Source organism: Nuphar pumila, chromosome 5 (genome assembly GCF_984573655.1).
Source record: "Nuphar pumila chromosome 5, dmNupPumi1.hap1.1, whole genome shotgun sequence".
NCBI classification, from domain to species: Eukaryota; Viridiplantae; Streptophyta; class Magnoliopsida; order Nymphaeales; family Nymphaeaceae; genus Nuphar; species Nuphar pumila.
Window position 1 is genome coordinate 135,435,051 of NC_143253.1, and position 15,899 is coordinate 135,450,949.

General features: G+C 40.8%; 2 protein-coding genes across 2 annotated transcripts; both read left to right on the forward strand.

The window, feature by feature from the left end:
- The first annotated feature begins 507 nt into the window (after window positions 1-507).
- On the forward strand, window positions 508-2,938 carry LOC149838896 (3-hydroxy-3-methylglutaryl-coenzyme A reductase 3-like). Its single transcript, XM_090006869.1, has 3 exons — window positions 508-886; window positions 1,962-2,030; window positions 2,448-2,938. The coding sequence occupies exons 1-3, from the start codon at window positions 564-566 to the stop codon at window positions 2,452-2,454; spliced, it is 399 nt and encodes a 132-aa protein (XP_089862995.1). The 5' UTR covers window positions 508-563; the 3' UTR covers window positions 2,455-2,938.
- A 1,369-nt stretch (window positions 2,939-4,307) lies between these two features.
- LOC149838897 (uncharacterized) lies at window positions 4,308-15,899 on the forward strand. Its single transcript, XM_090006868.1, has 6 exons — window positions 4,308-4,771; window positions 12,204-12,482; window positions 12,693-12,866; window positions 12,966-13,072; window positions 13,497-13,831; window positions 15,043-15,899. Exons 1-6 carry the CDS (start codon window positions 4,586-4,588, stop codon window positions 15,657-15,659), a joined length of 1,698 nt encoding a protein of 565 aa, XP_089862994.1. The 5' UTR covers window positions 4,308-4,585; the 3' UTR covers window positions 15,660-15,899.

Here is a 15,899-nt window from a genome sequence, read left to right on the forward strand (position 1 = left end):
CCCATTCCAAAGTCGGCCCGGGACAACATCTAACATTTGTTAAAATCATGATCCCCCATGTTCATTTAGTTCCCATTTCGGGCGGGTAAAAGTGATTCAAACATATGTTGGATGCAGTGATGCTCGGAACAATGTCAGCGGCATCGTTAAAAACTTGTTCTTTTTGTAACACCCCTCCCCTTGTTACAAAAAGAAAAGGACACAGAGAACAAGTTTAACAAAAAAAATATCGAACATCGGGGATGAGGCCACGGACGAGGTTTCTCTTTTCTTTCTTTCTTCTTTTTTTTTCATTCTTTTTCTTTCTTCTTCTTTTATTTCTAATTGAATAAAAAACTTTTAGGGCATTTTTAGGTTTTTATATTTGAGGGTTTTCTTAAATTAAGGATTTTTGTTTGATTTTATTGATTAGGGTTTCTTCTTCTTTATTCTTCTCCAATCAAACGAATGACATTTGTTGAACTTGAAATAAAAAGAACAGAACTATAAGAACCAATGTTGTATTCCGTTCTTTTTTTTCTTCTTTTCATCCAAAAAAAATGCATTGACGGGATCACCCGACCATGCTTTCTCTCTCTCAGGTCGAGGGTCGGTTGCTAGGGGTGAGCCATAAGGCATTGGAGAACGTCTCCGGGAGGTCGATCGAACTCCTGCCGCTGGATGGGTTTGATTACGGGTCGATTTTGGGGCGATGCTGCGAGTTTCCGATCGGGTATGTGCAGATTCCGGTGGGGATTGCGGGGCCGTTGCTGATTAAGGGGAATTGGGAGGTCTATGTGTCGATGGCCATCACCGATGGGTGCTTGGTGGCGAGCACGAACCGGGGTTGCAAGGCGATGGCCGCCACCTTTTTTGTTCATTTCGTCCACTCCTTTTATCATGGATGGTCAGTCTATCTTTCGTTTCCTATCACCAGATTTTGTGTTGGTTTTCGTCTTCTTTGATGGATTTGTGTTTGTACAATCTTAAAATCTCTAGAATCTGCTTGGTATTGTGAGGGATGGGGATCGTTGATGGTGATGGTCTTTGTATGTTACATCTCGATAGATGCCCTATTTACCTGGTGGAACAAAGACTGCAATTGTGGGGTTTTTCTTGCTCAGTGACCAATGTACTTGATGGGGTTGTACATGTTATTCGTGATGCTGAATCAGAATGTGGGTGCTCATTCATTTCCATGTTTTATTCCTAAATCTCTAGATGGACTGTGTCATTCCTTTTGTATACATCTACAGAAAAGGGTCATTTTGCTATACTCCAATATAATGAGTCTTGAAATGATAAGACTTTGACCTTTTGTGCACCATGAACACCAGCATGAATAAGAAGCATTTGTGTGGTTGTTACTTGTAACTAGAGTCAGGTTCTAAACTTTGGGAGGCAAACTGTTACCGATCCTGTGTTTCGAGCATTCTCAAGTCCGGTTTTAGTTTCAACATTTCTATGTCAGTGTACAAGGTCTTTGGGCCTTGGTAACCTGCAATCTACAATCAATGAATCCCGTGTTTTCATGAATTTATCAGTACCATGGACAAGGTACAAGTTCATTCTATCAATTGTCCAGAAAACTATTATACTTTTCAAACTAGGTGACCTGACCCATGGGCATTATCCACTTGGTGCATAGACTTCAAATTCAGCATTTGTGAAAAGTAAGATTCAATCAGATATTATTCTCTACTATCTCCATTTCGCAACATGATCTTGGATGGCATTGTTTTTTGCCCAATTGTAATATTGATCAAAACAGTAATCTGCTTCTTCTGTTTCCTATATATTCAATTGCTGCCTGTGAAAGAATTCTGCTTGTTATCAAATGCTTTTTACAGGTAGAATGCATTGTAGAGTTGCATATGAACTGCATGTAGTTCTGTGGTAAAGATCCTCCTTTTTTTTTAGTGAAGTTGTGGACCGAAATAAGAATGCATTTCTTATGTTTTTTGCCTCCCTTTTGTCTGCAGGAAGAAATCCATTTATTGGACAATTGAGTGGAGCTTCCATTCAACAGATGTTCTTTTTATCGACCATGGGTAAGGTTTTCTTTGTGGTTTATGTATGGTTTTGTTTTGGCCTGGCATTTTTGGTTGTTCTATTATAGGCTTAAATGCAGATAATCTTGTTTGTTGATCTAATTTTGAGTAATGGCCATGCTGTACTTAGAGACATCGCTGAATTTACCGCCACTGGTGTTACTGTTCAGAATATTTTGACATTACATAGGTAGTTTATCCATGAATTGTTGCAAGTCAAAGTTCCCCAGTTTGATGCCAACTAGTGTTTTCTGAAATGAAAAAGTTCCTGCTTTATCAGAAAAGGTGTATGTTTCATTCACTGGACAATCTGAAGTTTTTAATAAGGGTGAAGATGCTGGTTTCTTTCAAATATCATATCCAAACATGAGAATGAAATTTTGTAAAAATATTCCATTGCATTTTTCTTATTGGAAGGTACTGAGTCACCTTTTCGTGAGTTGGACATCAATTCTGATCTAAGCAATCAGTTGGCAGGCATCACTCTTTTAGAATTCCCCAACATCCATGTTGTTCTCCCCTTGCATTTTGACAAATTTGGAGTTAAGAAATTGTGCAAAGCCAGGTATCAAGAATGTGCCTGCTGAACCAGTCAGTGATCTACCCTCAATTGGCGCATCATCAAATGAGAAGGTAGAAGACAAAATTGACATTCCTGTTGAAGAATCTGATCCTTGTCCTGTAAACTATGAGAATTCTGAGTCTAGTCGTGGCAATATTTCACTGAGGGGAGATGCAACTGTATCTTTCTTGGATGAAAATTTGCATGTAGATACAGTTGATCATGGAGAGAGAGAGAGCGGTCATTATTTTCCATCAGACATACATGTGTTTCCAGTGTAACCATAACTTGCAATGCATTTGTTTCTTATTCTTTTTGCTATGGGACAACTTTCATACTCAATAAAGGGTTGGGCCCTTTTGGGTGTAATACTCTGCTTTGCAGTTGTTCATATTGATGAAGTTACCATTTATTGTTTTTTTTGCTACTTTCAAAGGGCATTTTTGCATTTTCTGGTTAACTTTAGACATATGTTCGTAATTGGATCTATATCCGATTACCAATTGTAACGTCTAGATATTGAAAAAGTTATTGCATAGTTGTTTGACATACTATGTTGTATGTTTTGGTATTTGGATCCTATTCAAGATCCATATTTGAAGAAAAAATTCATGATTTTAGACATACTTTCATAATTAGATCCATATCTAATACCAATTATAACGTCGGGATATCAAAAAATTTATTGCGTAGTTGTTCTGCGTATGCTAGTGTATGTTTTGGTATTTAGATCCAATTCAAGATTCATGTTTACCTAAAAAAATTATGATTTTTTACATATGTTTATAATTGAATTCATATCTGATACCAATTAAAATGCCAAAATATCAAAAAAGTTATTACGTAGTTGTTTTACATAAGTTTTGTATGGATCCAATTTGAGATTCATATTCGAAAGAAAAGTTCATATTCAAGGTAAAATTCATGATTTTAGACCTACTTTTATAATTAGATTATCAAAAAATCAATAATAAGCTCGTTTGTGATCTAAAATGAAGTAATCGGACCCATTATTCATGGCTGTCCAAGTTGTCTACGACATGGTTATTAAAGAACAAACATTTGGAACACATGTGATTACGGTGAAAACAAATGTTAGACTTGGTACAGTTGTTGAAGTCCATCTTTTTTGTTCATTTCGTTCAATCCTAGATAAACTATCAAACATTATTTCTGTGACAAATATCGTGAGATTTATAAAAACTTGCTGAAAGTTTAAAATAATTTCTTGCGAGATTTTCAAATTATGACAAATATTGTGATATTTATATTTTTAAAAGATATTTATCATGAAACCTTCCAGATTTTTATTTTTAAATGTATTTTATTTATATTTTCTTATAAAAATTATTTTTTATTCCCAAGATTTTGCTGAAAAAAATGCAAAACATTTCAAACTCTCTTGGGTTGTTTTTCCTGACGAGAATTTGCCGTTTTTAACTTTTTGTCACTGTGCTCTGTATCATACAATTGGAGTAGACGAGGGTCGTTTGCGTCACACCGTTAGTACCGTACATTCCCCTTGCCGGGATTCTCAAATTGCTAAAAAAAAAAAAAACCTCACGCTCTTTTTAACCCTTCCGTGAAAAGTACGTAGAAATAATCCAAATAGGTTGGGGACAGTGAAGTCATTAACCGCTCTACAAATAAAAGCGTGGCGGCTTATTTGGTGGAAAGAATCAAACAATTTATCCATCCCCATTCTCCGTACGCACGAAAAAGGGTAAAATATTTTCGTTTTCGTTTTTTTCGCCGTCTGTGAGGAAGAAGCCAAGAAGGGAAGGTTTGGAGAGAATCGGAGCGATGGGGATCAAAGCGCGTCTGATTCTTCCGTGGATGCCGTTGGATTACGTCAGCCCTCGATCTCGTCCGTAGATTTTGTCCTGCCAGAGATCATCCTTCATCGCTCCTGCTAATTTATGGTTTCCGATTCGTCTTCCCCCACTGCCCGTGGCAATTCTAGGGTTTTGTGAAGAGATCTCGCCTGCGTCGTATGGTTCAGATCGTGAATTCCGGCGGGCTGGATTCGAAGAAGGCAGCGATGAAGCCGACGGCGGCCGCGTTCCCGGAACCGGAGACGGTGAATAGATTGCCGGTGAAATTGGAGAACGAGGAGCTGTCCGAGGAGGAGCGTGGGCCGCCGAGAAAGAGGTCCAAGTTTCCGGTGACGTTCCAGCAGGTAGGGATCGGATCCGTCGTTTTTGTGCGTTTTTCTCCTTAAATTCGTTACTGTTCTTTCTTTGCCCTTTTCCTTCTTTCATTTTCTGGGCGGATTTTGTGCATCTGATTCTTCGATGAAGGAATTGTAGGGTTTTTTGTTGAGTCTGTCTGGTTTGGTTGTTCAAAATTCTGGATGAATTGGGGGATTTTGCTATCTCATATTCTTTTTTTGGGGGGGTGGGGGTGGGGGTGGGGGAAGAAATCGGTGTGAAACAGTCGTGATCATGATATTTAGGGTTTAGTAGAGAATTGTTCATTTTGCGGTGATTGAATGATGGAGAATTGCTCTGGGAGTAAATTGGGTTGTATTTGCCTTAAAATGTCTGCTGTATGCAAAGTGTGAGTCGCTAGATGGTGCGATGATCTTTAAGTAACGGCAAAAGTGTTGGATCATCTTTCATGTCACACAGTTTCACAATCGTCATCATGATATAAAACACGAAATAAATCAAGAAATATAACAGTGTAAATAACATGATTAACAAACGACCGAAACAGTAACAGGGAGCAAGCATGGCATTTTCCGCATCAGACCAAAATCCAGACGACAGCATAAGATTAAACAGATGCATAGAACATAAAGAAAACAACATGAACATGTTTAGTTTATGTAATAGGCTAAGGCGTACGAAAGTACTCCCCTTAGAGAAGATTCGCCCCCACATACTGTGCAAATCAGGGTCCGGCATCCTTCCCCCAGGATACAATAGCCACGACGAACCGAACGGTGCACTCCGCCGGATCGTCCTTCGAAAACAACCTCTTCGAACCAAAGTTGCAGAACCACTCTTTCGGAAAAACTCACAGGAAAGAGAGAGAGAGTAACAGGGGAGATGGGAAATCGCAGAACTCTCCTTCAGAAAATCGCCTGTCTCAGCATCTCCGTAACCCCACCCCTGACCACGCTTTTATAACCCACGAACGGTTATGAAACGTGGAAGGAGCCCGTTACGGAATCCGAGGGGACGTGATCCGTTAACGGACTTCGAAAGATCGAGATCCGTTACGGAATCCGAAGTTCCATAACGGGCACGGAATCCGAGGAGTCGTGACCCGTTATCCATTCTCATAACCTGTTACCGAATCCAAAGAAACTATGGGTAAAAAGATACTTGTCTTGATTGGATATGGCCCTAAAGGGCCAATTACCCGAACCCGAGCCCGACCCGACCCGGCCCGGCCCGGCTCGGCACGGCACGGCACGGCACGGCGGGCGGGCGCGCGCGCGTGTGTGGTGGTCATCCCACTCCCTTGTTCTCAGGAACAAGTGTATGAGTTCACTAATTGCTTATAAAGCTCTCAGAAAACTCATGCAAAAGCAATATGGGACTATTCCACCTCATCAAGACCTCTATCTTAAACACCTCATTCCTTCTTTGAATTTCTCTCCATTCTTTCTTACACCTAACATTTCCCCACAAATTCAAAGAATGAAGCGGGAGGAAACAAAAGTGCTAAAAAAGACATTCTGCAACAAGACATATCATGCTTTCAGCAATGGTACCTTCCGGTTTGAACCACTACCTTAGTTGACTAACTTTACCCCCACAGGAACGAAGTGAACTGAAGTCTTGAACTTGAACCTTTGGTGTATGAGTGTCCATCAGCAACAACATGATAAAGGTTCTGGTTGTAATCTTTAGGGGCGGCGCGTTAATGGCCATGCGCCCGAATCCTGTTTCATGAGTGACTTCAGGAATAATCCAATTCCTTGAACTGCGGCCACACAGTCACACTCACATAGGTGGGCTTCTCCAAAGATGCACTGCTAACATCTCGCCTTGAAGACTTTGAACCCATTCAGAGTTTTAACTCTTCCTTAACTTGCAGCTACAACACCTTTCCAGAGTGAACAGAGTAACAGACACAGATACAAAGTATCATCTTTAGTAAGGTGCAAACCAGTTCACCCTACAGCTTGTTATTACCACATTGAACCTACTTTGTGGGATCTCCACTCAGATAGGTTGGGTTGCTACTGTAGATGAACTACTGATGGGTTTCAGTCCCATCCCCTCTCTGGATTTTAGGACTAAAGACTTATCTAGTCCTTTCGTTAATGGGTCAGCTGTGTTTTCTTTGGATCCAACATAGTCCACAGCAACCACTAACTGAGACACCAGTTCCCTTACAGATTTTATCCTAACTTGGATGTGTCTCCTCTGCTTTTGGTTATATTTTGTGCTTTTAATCTTTGCAATAGTGACCATATTGTCACAATGCACAGATATCGCAGGAATTGGCTTGCACATTAAAGGAAGTTCCTCAAGAAGTCCCTTTAACCATTCAGCTTCCAATCCAGTGACATCTAAAGCACAGAGTTCAGCCTCAAAAGTAGACCGAGACAAGATGGTCTGCTTTACTGATCTCCAGGCGACTGCGCCGCCACCCAAGGTAAATACATACCCTGTCATGCCATAACTGCCAGAGTTCATGGCTATCCAGCTCGCATCACTATATCCCTCAAGAACTGCAGGGAATCTCTTGTAATGCAAACTCAAAGAAATGGTTCCTTTCAGGTATCTAAGTACCCTGTCCAATGCCTTCCAATGAGTGCGATTTGGACAACTTGTGTATCTACTTAATTTTGTCACGGAGAACGAAATATCCGGTCTCGTGCAATTTGCAAGATACATCAAACTTCCAATAATCTGGGAATACCTCAATTGAGACACAGGAACACCAGTCGTATTCTTATGAAGAGGGATAGAAGGGTCATATGGAGTTGCTACAGATCTCCCTTGGTTATAACCAAATTTCACAAGTACTTTCTCGACAAAGTGAGATTGAGAAATGGTTAACCCTTCAGCTGAACGAGTCAGCTTTAAGCCTAAGATCACGCTTGCAACACCCATATCCTTCATATCAAATTTACTACTAAGAAACGACTTTGTCTCATTAACAATTCCCATATTGGAACCAAACAGTAGAATATCATCTACATACAGGCATAAAATAATACAACCATCACTTTTAACTTTACAATAAACACACTTATCAGATTCATTGACAACAAAGCCAAATGATAATATAATATTATCAAACTTCTCATGCCATTGTTTAGGGGCTTGTTTCAGTCCATATAATGACTTAACAAGTCTACAAACTTTATCTTCATTAGCAGGAGCCACATAACCCTCAGGTTGATCCATATAGATCTCTTCTTCAAGATCGCCATGCAAGAAAGCGGTCTTCACGTCCATTTGATGGACCGAGAGATCATAAATGGAAGCCAGTGCAATAAGCACCCTAATAGTGGTCATCCGGGTAACCGGAGAATAGGTATCAAAGTAATCTATTCCCTCCTTTTGTTTGAACCCCTTGGCAACCAGTCTCGCCTTGTACTTGTCAATAGATCCATCTGGTTTCAACTTCTTCTTAAAGATCCACTTGCACCCAATTGTGGAACTACCACGAGGGAGGTCAACCAGTTCCCAAGTACCATTAGAGATAATGAAGTCCATTTCACTCTTGATGGCGTCTTTCCAATGCTTTGCTTCAGGTGAAGCCATTGCATCTCGGAAAGTGGGAGGATCATCTTCGATAAGGTAAGTGATAAAGTCACTTCCCAAATCCTTGGTAATCCTTGGTCTCTTGTTCCTTCTAGGTTCAACCACTTCCTCAGACTCATCGGGTCTAGGATGGGAACAAGATGGTTCTACCCCCACATCTGTCATCATTTCCACATGTTCGGGAATTGAACCAGAAGTTGAAGGTATATCTAAAGAAGACAGATTATGAGGTACACCAACTTTCATGGGAAATACATCCTCAAAGAATGTAGCTTCTCGAAGCTCTACAATAGAGTTAACATCTATGCCAGATATCACAGACTTAATTACTAAGAACTTATAGGCATAGTTGTTCTCTACATAACCCAAAAAGACAGCATCTACTGTTTTAGGACCCAGCTTCTTCCTATTGTGTTATGGGACAAGTACCTTAGCAAGGCACCCCCACACTTTAAGGTATTTTAAGCTAGCTTTCCTATTTCTCCAGAGTTCAAAAGGGCTACTATCCTTATGCTTTTGAGGTACTCTATTCAGAATATGACAAGCCGTATTCAGAGCATCCCCCCACATATAGGTAGGTAATCCAGAACTCCCAAGTAGAGTATTTATCATGTCAGTTAGGGTTCTATTCTTTCTTTCTGCAATCCCATTGGATTGAGGAGAATATGGAGCAGTAAACTCATGAACTATTCCAACAGATTTGCAATATTCATCGAGTTTATTAGAGGTATATTCTCCTCCTCTATCAGACCTCAATCTCTTAAGTTTTCTACCAGTTTGTGTTTCTGCTTCATTCTTAAAGTTAAGAAACTTATCAAAAGCTTCATCTTTTGATTTTAGCAGATACACATAACAGTATTTAGTGCCATCATCTATAAAAGTGATAAAATACTTTTTATGATTTCTAGTTAACACTCCATTAAACTCACAGATATCTGTATGCACCAGATCCAATATTTCAGAATCTCTAACAATCGTATGAAATGGTTTCCTACATTGCTTTGCTTGCACACAAATTTCACATTTTTTAGTTTTATCAATGGAATGTTCAGGAATTATTTTCAAGTTCATCATGCGTTTCACAGAGTTGAAATTCACATGACCTAATCTATTATGCCATAAGTCAGATGATTCTATGTTATAAGCAACATTAGACAATGAGTCAAAAGATACATCATTTTCTAATTTATCACTGCAAACATGTTCAACACGAATTTTAAATAAACCATCATCTAAATACCCCTTGCCAATAAAAGTTCCAGAATGTAAAATAACAACTTTATTACATTTAAAGTTAAATTCATAACCCTCTCTAACAAGACATGAACCACTAAGAATGTTCCTTCTAACTACAGGCACATGGTGCACTCTGTGTAAAGATAGAACTCGTTCTGAAGGAAACTTCAGATCCACGCGTCCAATTCCTAACACCTTTGCAGCCGTTGAATTGCCCATAGTCACGGATCTGCCTGCAGCAGCCTGGTATGAGACAAAGACAGACTTATCAGCACAGACGTGCACATTAGCCCCAGTGTCAACCAGCCACTCAGTTGGCTCATAAACGTGATAGATTTGTGGGTTAACAGAAACATACCCAGTACTGGTCCCAACGACCTCAGTCACCATGTTGACTTGAGGCGTTCCTTCTGTGGTCCCATGAGCTTTGGCCTTCTTGGAAGGACATTCCTTAGCCTTGTGCCCAACCTGCCCACAGTTCCAGCACGGTTTGTTCTTTGCCTTTTTCTGGATTTTGGCCTTAGGTTTAAACTGGTTTTTCATTGCAGATTTCGATTTTTGTCCTTTGCCCTTAAAAGCTCCGGTCATCATGTTCACCTTAGGCGGTTCAGTTGGCATTACGATCTGTTTCTGGCTCCTATGCTCTTCTTCAATGGCAATGGCTACCATAAGATCATCTAGAGAAATTTTTCCTCTACGGTGCTTGAGAGACATACCGAAGTCTACCCAAGACTTAGGAAATTTCTCTACGATGGTCATAACCTGAAACTTCTCAGGAAGTTTCATTTCAGCCTCAGCCAAACTATGGAGCAGTAGCAGAAACTCGTGTGCCTGCTCAGTGACCGACTTGCCTTCTACCATCTGATATTTCAGAAACTTGGCAACAGAGTACTTTTCAAGACCTTGGTCTTCGGTATTATACTTCTTGTCAAGTTGATCCCATAAACCCTTAGCAGTGGTAGACGAAGAACAGTACACATCGAACAATGTGTTGGACAGAGCCAACAGTATGCAACCACGGCATATACTGTCCTTTTCTTTCCACTCTACAGCCGCAGTAACTGCAGCAGGGTCAGGGTTAGTATCAGACACCGAAGGGCAGTCGACTTCCAGAACATTCAACAGCCCTATCGTAGTGAACCAGATCTTCATGCGTTGCTGCCAACGCTTGAAGTTCTGACCGGCAAACTTTTCCGGCATACCGGACATGTCCACTTTTGGTACAAACGCAGAAGAAGACGACATGCTTAGAATCTTCTCTAAGACTGTTGGATCATCTTTCATGTCACACAGTTTCACAATCGTCATCATGATATAAAACACGAAATAAATCAAGAAATATAACAGTGTAAATAACATGATTAACAAACGACCGAAACAGTAACAGGGAGCAAGCATGGCATTTTCCGCATCAGACCAAAATCCAGACGACAGCATAAGATTAAACAGATGCATAGAACATAAAGAAAACAACATGAACATGTTTAGTTTATGTAATAGGCTAAGGCGTACGAAAGTACTCCCCTTAGAGAAGATTCGCCCCCACATACTGTGCAAATCAGGGTCCGGCGTCCTTCCCCCAGGATACAATAGCCACGACGAACCGAACGGTACACTCCGGCGGATCGTCCTTCGAAAACAGCCTCTTCGAACCAAAGTTGCAGAACCACTCTTTCGGAAAAACTCACAGGAAAGAGAGAGAGAGTAACAGGGGAGATGGGAAATCGCAGAACTCTCCTTCAGAAAATCGCCTGTCTCAGCATCTCCGTAACCCCACCCCTGACCACGCTTTTATAACCCACGAACGGTTATGAAACGTGGAAGGAGCCCGTTACGGAATCCGAGGGGACGTGATCCGTTAACGGACTTCGAAAGATCGAGATCCGTTACGGAATCCGAAGTTCCATAACGGGCACGGAATCCGAGGAGTCGTGACCCGTTATCCATTCTCATAACCCGTTACCGAATCCAAAGAAACTATGGGTAAAAAGATACTTGTCTTGATTGGATATGGCCCTAAAGGGCCAATTACCCGAACCCGAACCCGAACCCGAGCCCGAGCCCGACCCGACCCGGCCCGGCTCAGCACGGCACGACACGACACGGCGGGCGGGCGCGCGCGCGTGTGTGTGTGGTGGTCATCCCACTCCCTTGTTCTCAGGAACAAGTGTATGAGTTCACTAATTGCTTATAAAGCTCTCAGAAAACTCATGCAAAAGCAATATGGGACTATTCCACCTCATCAAGACCTCTATCTTAAACACCTCATTCCTTCTTTGAATTTCTCTCCATTCTTTCTTACACCTAACAAAAAGCGGATACTGTTGGGATTTATTTTTGGTTGAATGATTCTTCTGACAATTTTCGTATTGTTATCGAGCGCTGTTTTGATGTTTGAAAGCGCCTAGATGGTGTACAAATGGTGGTTTGTGATGATTCATCAATGCCTTCTGTTTGTGAGGGGTTGGTGGTGAATGTGTATAGTAGGTATGCTTCCTTTGTGAAATTTTGTTGGCCAGAAAGTTGAAGTCGATTGCCGATTGGAATCGGACTAAAGACTATGACAATGCAGATGCTTGGTTTTGCTTTTGTGTGCGAAAAGCTCCCATCTATCCTTACTTCTTATTTTGTGTCTCGTGGCAGTGGAGCACGGGGACTAGCATGATTCCACCCCAACCAGCCCTGTACAATCCACTGGATGAACCTAGCCCACTTGGTTTGCGATTGAGAAAAAGTCCATCTCTGTTGGATTTGATTCAGATGCGACTTTCTCAAGGGGATTCTGCAGCAGTTGGGGTCTATGGCATTGGAGATTTGGATTCGGCAAGATGGGACTCAAAAGCTGCTGTAACATCTGGTGCAGCCGACAAGCTGAAGGCATCCAATTTCCCTGCCTCGCTATTAAGGATTGGTTCTTGGGAGGTATCTATGGTTAAATAGTTTCGATACATTAACAAGACTATGTGTTATATTCTGGTTGAAAGTATTTGGGATTGTTTGTTCATCTACATTCTATGCCTTCATGCTGCTTTCTTCTTATTAATCTTCCCTAGATGTTGCACTTTTTTGGTAGCTGTGAAAGTCTTGCAGTTTTTAATCGTATTTGTCCCATTTATCTGGTATCTAATGCAGTGTGTATCGAGGTATGAGGGTGATCTAGTTGCAAAGTGCTACTTTGCAAAGCATAAGCTTGTGTGGGAAGTTCTTGATGGTGGTCTCAAGAGCAAAATTGAGATCCAGTGGTCAGATATCACTGCTTTGAAAGCCACTTTTCCAGACAATGGGCCAGGCACTCTTGATATAGTGGTAATGCCACATGACTGTTCTACTACTTAGGTTTATATAGATATATATTTTTTTGTGTTTTATCCTTTTATGACATGATTGCCTTGATATCTGGTTCAGTTGGCCAGACAGCCTCTCTTTTTCAGGGAGACTAATCCACAGCCCAGGAAGCATACCCTATGGCAGGCAACCACAGACTTTACCAAAGGCCAAGCAACTATACACAGGTAATTTGGTTGTTGTAGAATTACTTCGATCATATCATTGTCATAAGGTTACATTCTAGTAAGTGTAATTTTTTATGGAGTGACAGTTTGTTGCTTACTCCTTTCTTTCTGTTTTTCACCTCTGTCGTTTCTAACAAAATCCTCCTTTTGTTTGCACTGTTGTGAATCCTTCCATATATCTAATTTTAGGGTCTCTTGTTATACGTATGCATAAATCTTTCATAAAGTTTATCTTAAGTCCTAGCATCGTACTTGATTGAATTCCAAATCAATATTGTTTCTACTCTCTCCCTTTTCTCCGCTGATCACAGATTATGCTTTCCTAGCTACTCTCTCTCTCTCTGTGTGTGTGTGTGGGGGGGGGGGGGCTTATATAATTTTATATTCACATTGATCTTTGATTTTCTCAAATCTGTGTATGCAGGAGACATTTCTTACAGGTTCCTCATGGATTGCTTAATAAACATTTTGAGAATCTCATCCAGTGTGATCTCCGTTTGAACTTGCTAAGTCAGAGAGAAGATATAACCTTAGATTCTCCATACTTTGATCCCAGGGAATCTGCATTTGAAGCCCAAGATGATTTAAAACGCCATGGATTTGACCATTTGAAGAATGATTATGTGTCAGCATTCTCTGGGTTTCACGACTCTGCATCAACATGTTCTGCTCAATCATCAGGCTTTAAGAGCGAGCCTCTGGATCATGTTGGGGGAGTGCATGAGGCTGTGTTTAAGGAAACTCCTTCACCTAGCTCAGGTATGCTCCTGAAGCTTGTTATATCTCTGGTATAATTTTGAAATATTGGAAACCACAGTGCTTTGGAAACATGCATGCAACTGGTGTTAAGGGTTTGTCAAGCCAAGTTGCTTCTGGAGTTTGATTTGGTATGCCACAACCATGCTATTTGTGTACTTTTCGAAATACCAAGCGGTGTAAACATGATAAAAAACTCTTTTGATCAAGTATTAAGAGGATCTTAAACTATTCAAAATTTGGTTGTGCATTTTTCAAGTTTGTTTTTTCAGTTTACGGTTACCATGAAAATGATTGAAGTGGGTTTTCAGATATATTGTAGAGGTTCTCCTAAATTTCTATTATCTGATCTTCAGTACTAACTGTTCTAGCGTGTAATATTGTCTAATCCTACTGCTTGTCCATACACACAAGCACATGTGTGTGTAATTGTGCATGCATAAAAAAACAAGAATATGTGCACACACATGCTACTAGCATGTTTCCTCTGGCGTGCATGTACCTTTTTAGGCACTCCTTGTGTAAAATTGCTAGTTTAGGTGCTGCTGCTGTGCATGCTTTTCACTACCTCATATGTGCACACAAACATGTCCATATGCATGCATGTGCATAAACACACACGAACAAGGTCATCTATACCTTGGAAACATGTGCTGCTACTGAGACTTGTATAGTTTTGTAACTGGAGGCTTCAATAAAGTCATCATTCACGTTTCAGATAGCAGCACATTCATGTAATTTATCTGGGTTTGTGATCTTTCTTTTAATTGGTGATCTAGCAGTGGACCTTTTTCATCTTGACAAGGGAAGACCTTAGGTTTCTCAAAGAATAAGGCTCTGTTTCGAAACTAGTAGCTGGGATGGGAGTTAATGCAATTGGTAAAAACTTGGTCAAACTACCTTGGCGGTGGACGTTTGGAAACTGTTAGCTGGGATGGGCTGGAAGTGATGTCTTTCTCCTTTGTATTGGAACTGATAGCTACCACCTCCTAGAGGCGGTAGCTGCCAAATCCAGGATTTGGCAGCTGCCACTTCTTCAAGTGCATATTCTCCATCCGACTACCAGTTTCCAAACAGAGCCTAAATTTACTTCTTCCTTCTATTTTAATCCAGTTGCATCAATTTTGACATTTGGGGAGGTCAAGTGGAAGCTTGGCCTTGTTAAATGCCAGCCTTGTTCTCATTGCTTGACATGGTTCTAAATTTGGCTGTAGTGATGGATTCAAGGGCTATTGAAGAACATCCAAGCAATGAAAATGATGTATCAAAGGGGCCGAATCTTTGGGAACAATTCAAGGTTCCTGCACAATATGCATCAATGTCAATGAGTGATTTGGTAAATCATATTGAACTCTGCATCACAGAACAGATGACCTCCGGGAATCCTCTCCTCTCTGGTGAAGGCCAGTGGAATAAGGATATACTGGATGAGATAACTCAGCATCTGCTGAGTGATTCACAGAATTCCCTGGCTTCTGATGAGCAGCATCTTATGTCAAGGGTGAACTCTCTCTATTGTCTTCTACAGAGGAATGCAACTACTGATCAAGCAATACTGACAAACTGTGAAAACAATGGTGAAGCTGAAGACAAAACCGATGATCAATCTGATGATGATGATGATACTGTGTCCCCATTGGGGGGTTATGGCAAAATGCCTGAGTTTGCAACTTCGTCTAAACCTGAGCTTGGCAATGTGAGCAGCAAGCAGAACTCTGCATTGTCTAGAAAAGACTCCCTTGGAGATTTGCTGCTTAGCCTTCCTCGAGTAGCATCACTTCCCCAGTTCTTGTTTAACATCTCAGATGACGTTGGTGACCATGCTAGGTGATGATGTTTTTCATTGGGCTGAAGGCTCGTTGTAGAAATTATATTATTGAACAGCTCTCCAGTTCTGCTCCTCTTCTTCTCTGTTGTTTCTGTTCAACTGGATTTAGATGTTGCAGCACTGTGATGAAAATCTCTTATCTCTCGGGATTCAGATGATTGCATATGACGAATCCTGATCTAGGAAATGTTTTACCATTCATGCTTCTTTCTGCATATCGATATAAATTGATCATTTACAGCC

What these genes read in the sequence shown, in the direction of transcription:
- LOC149838896 (XM_090006869.1), top strand. Translation starts at nt 564, where the DNA reads ATGCTTTCTCTCTCTCAGGTCGAGGGTCGGTTGCTAGGGGTGAGCCAT. An exon ending in CACTCCTTTTATCATGGATG is followed by an intron (nt 887 to 1,961) that starts GTCAGTCTATCT and finishes TTTTGTCTGCAG; the next exon opens with GAAGAAATCCATTTATTGGA.
- LOC149838897 (XM_090006868.1), top strand. Translation starts at nt 4,586, where the DNA reads ATGGTTCAGATCGTGAATTCCGGCGGGCTGGATTCGAAGAAGGCAGCG. An exon ending in TAAGGATTGGTTCTTGGGAG is followed by an intron (nt 12,483 to 12,692) that starts GTATCTATGGTT and finishes TATCTAATGCAG; the next exon opens with TGTGTATCGAGGTATGAGGG. An exon ending in CAGGCACTCTTGATATAGTG is followed by an intron (nt 12,867 to 12,965) that starts GTAATGCCACAT and finishes TATCTGGTTCAG; the next exon opens with TTGGCCAGACAGCCTCTCTT.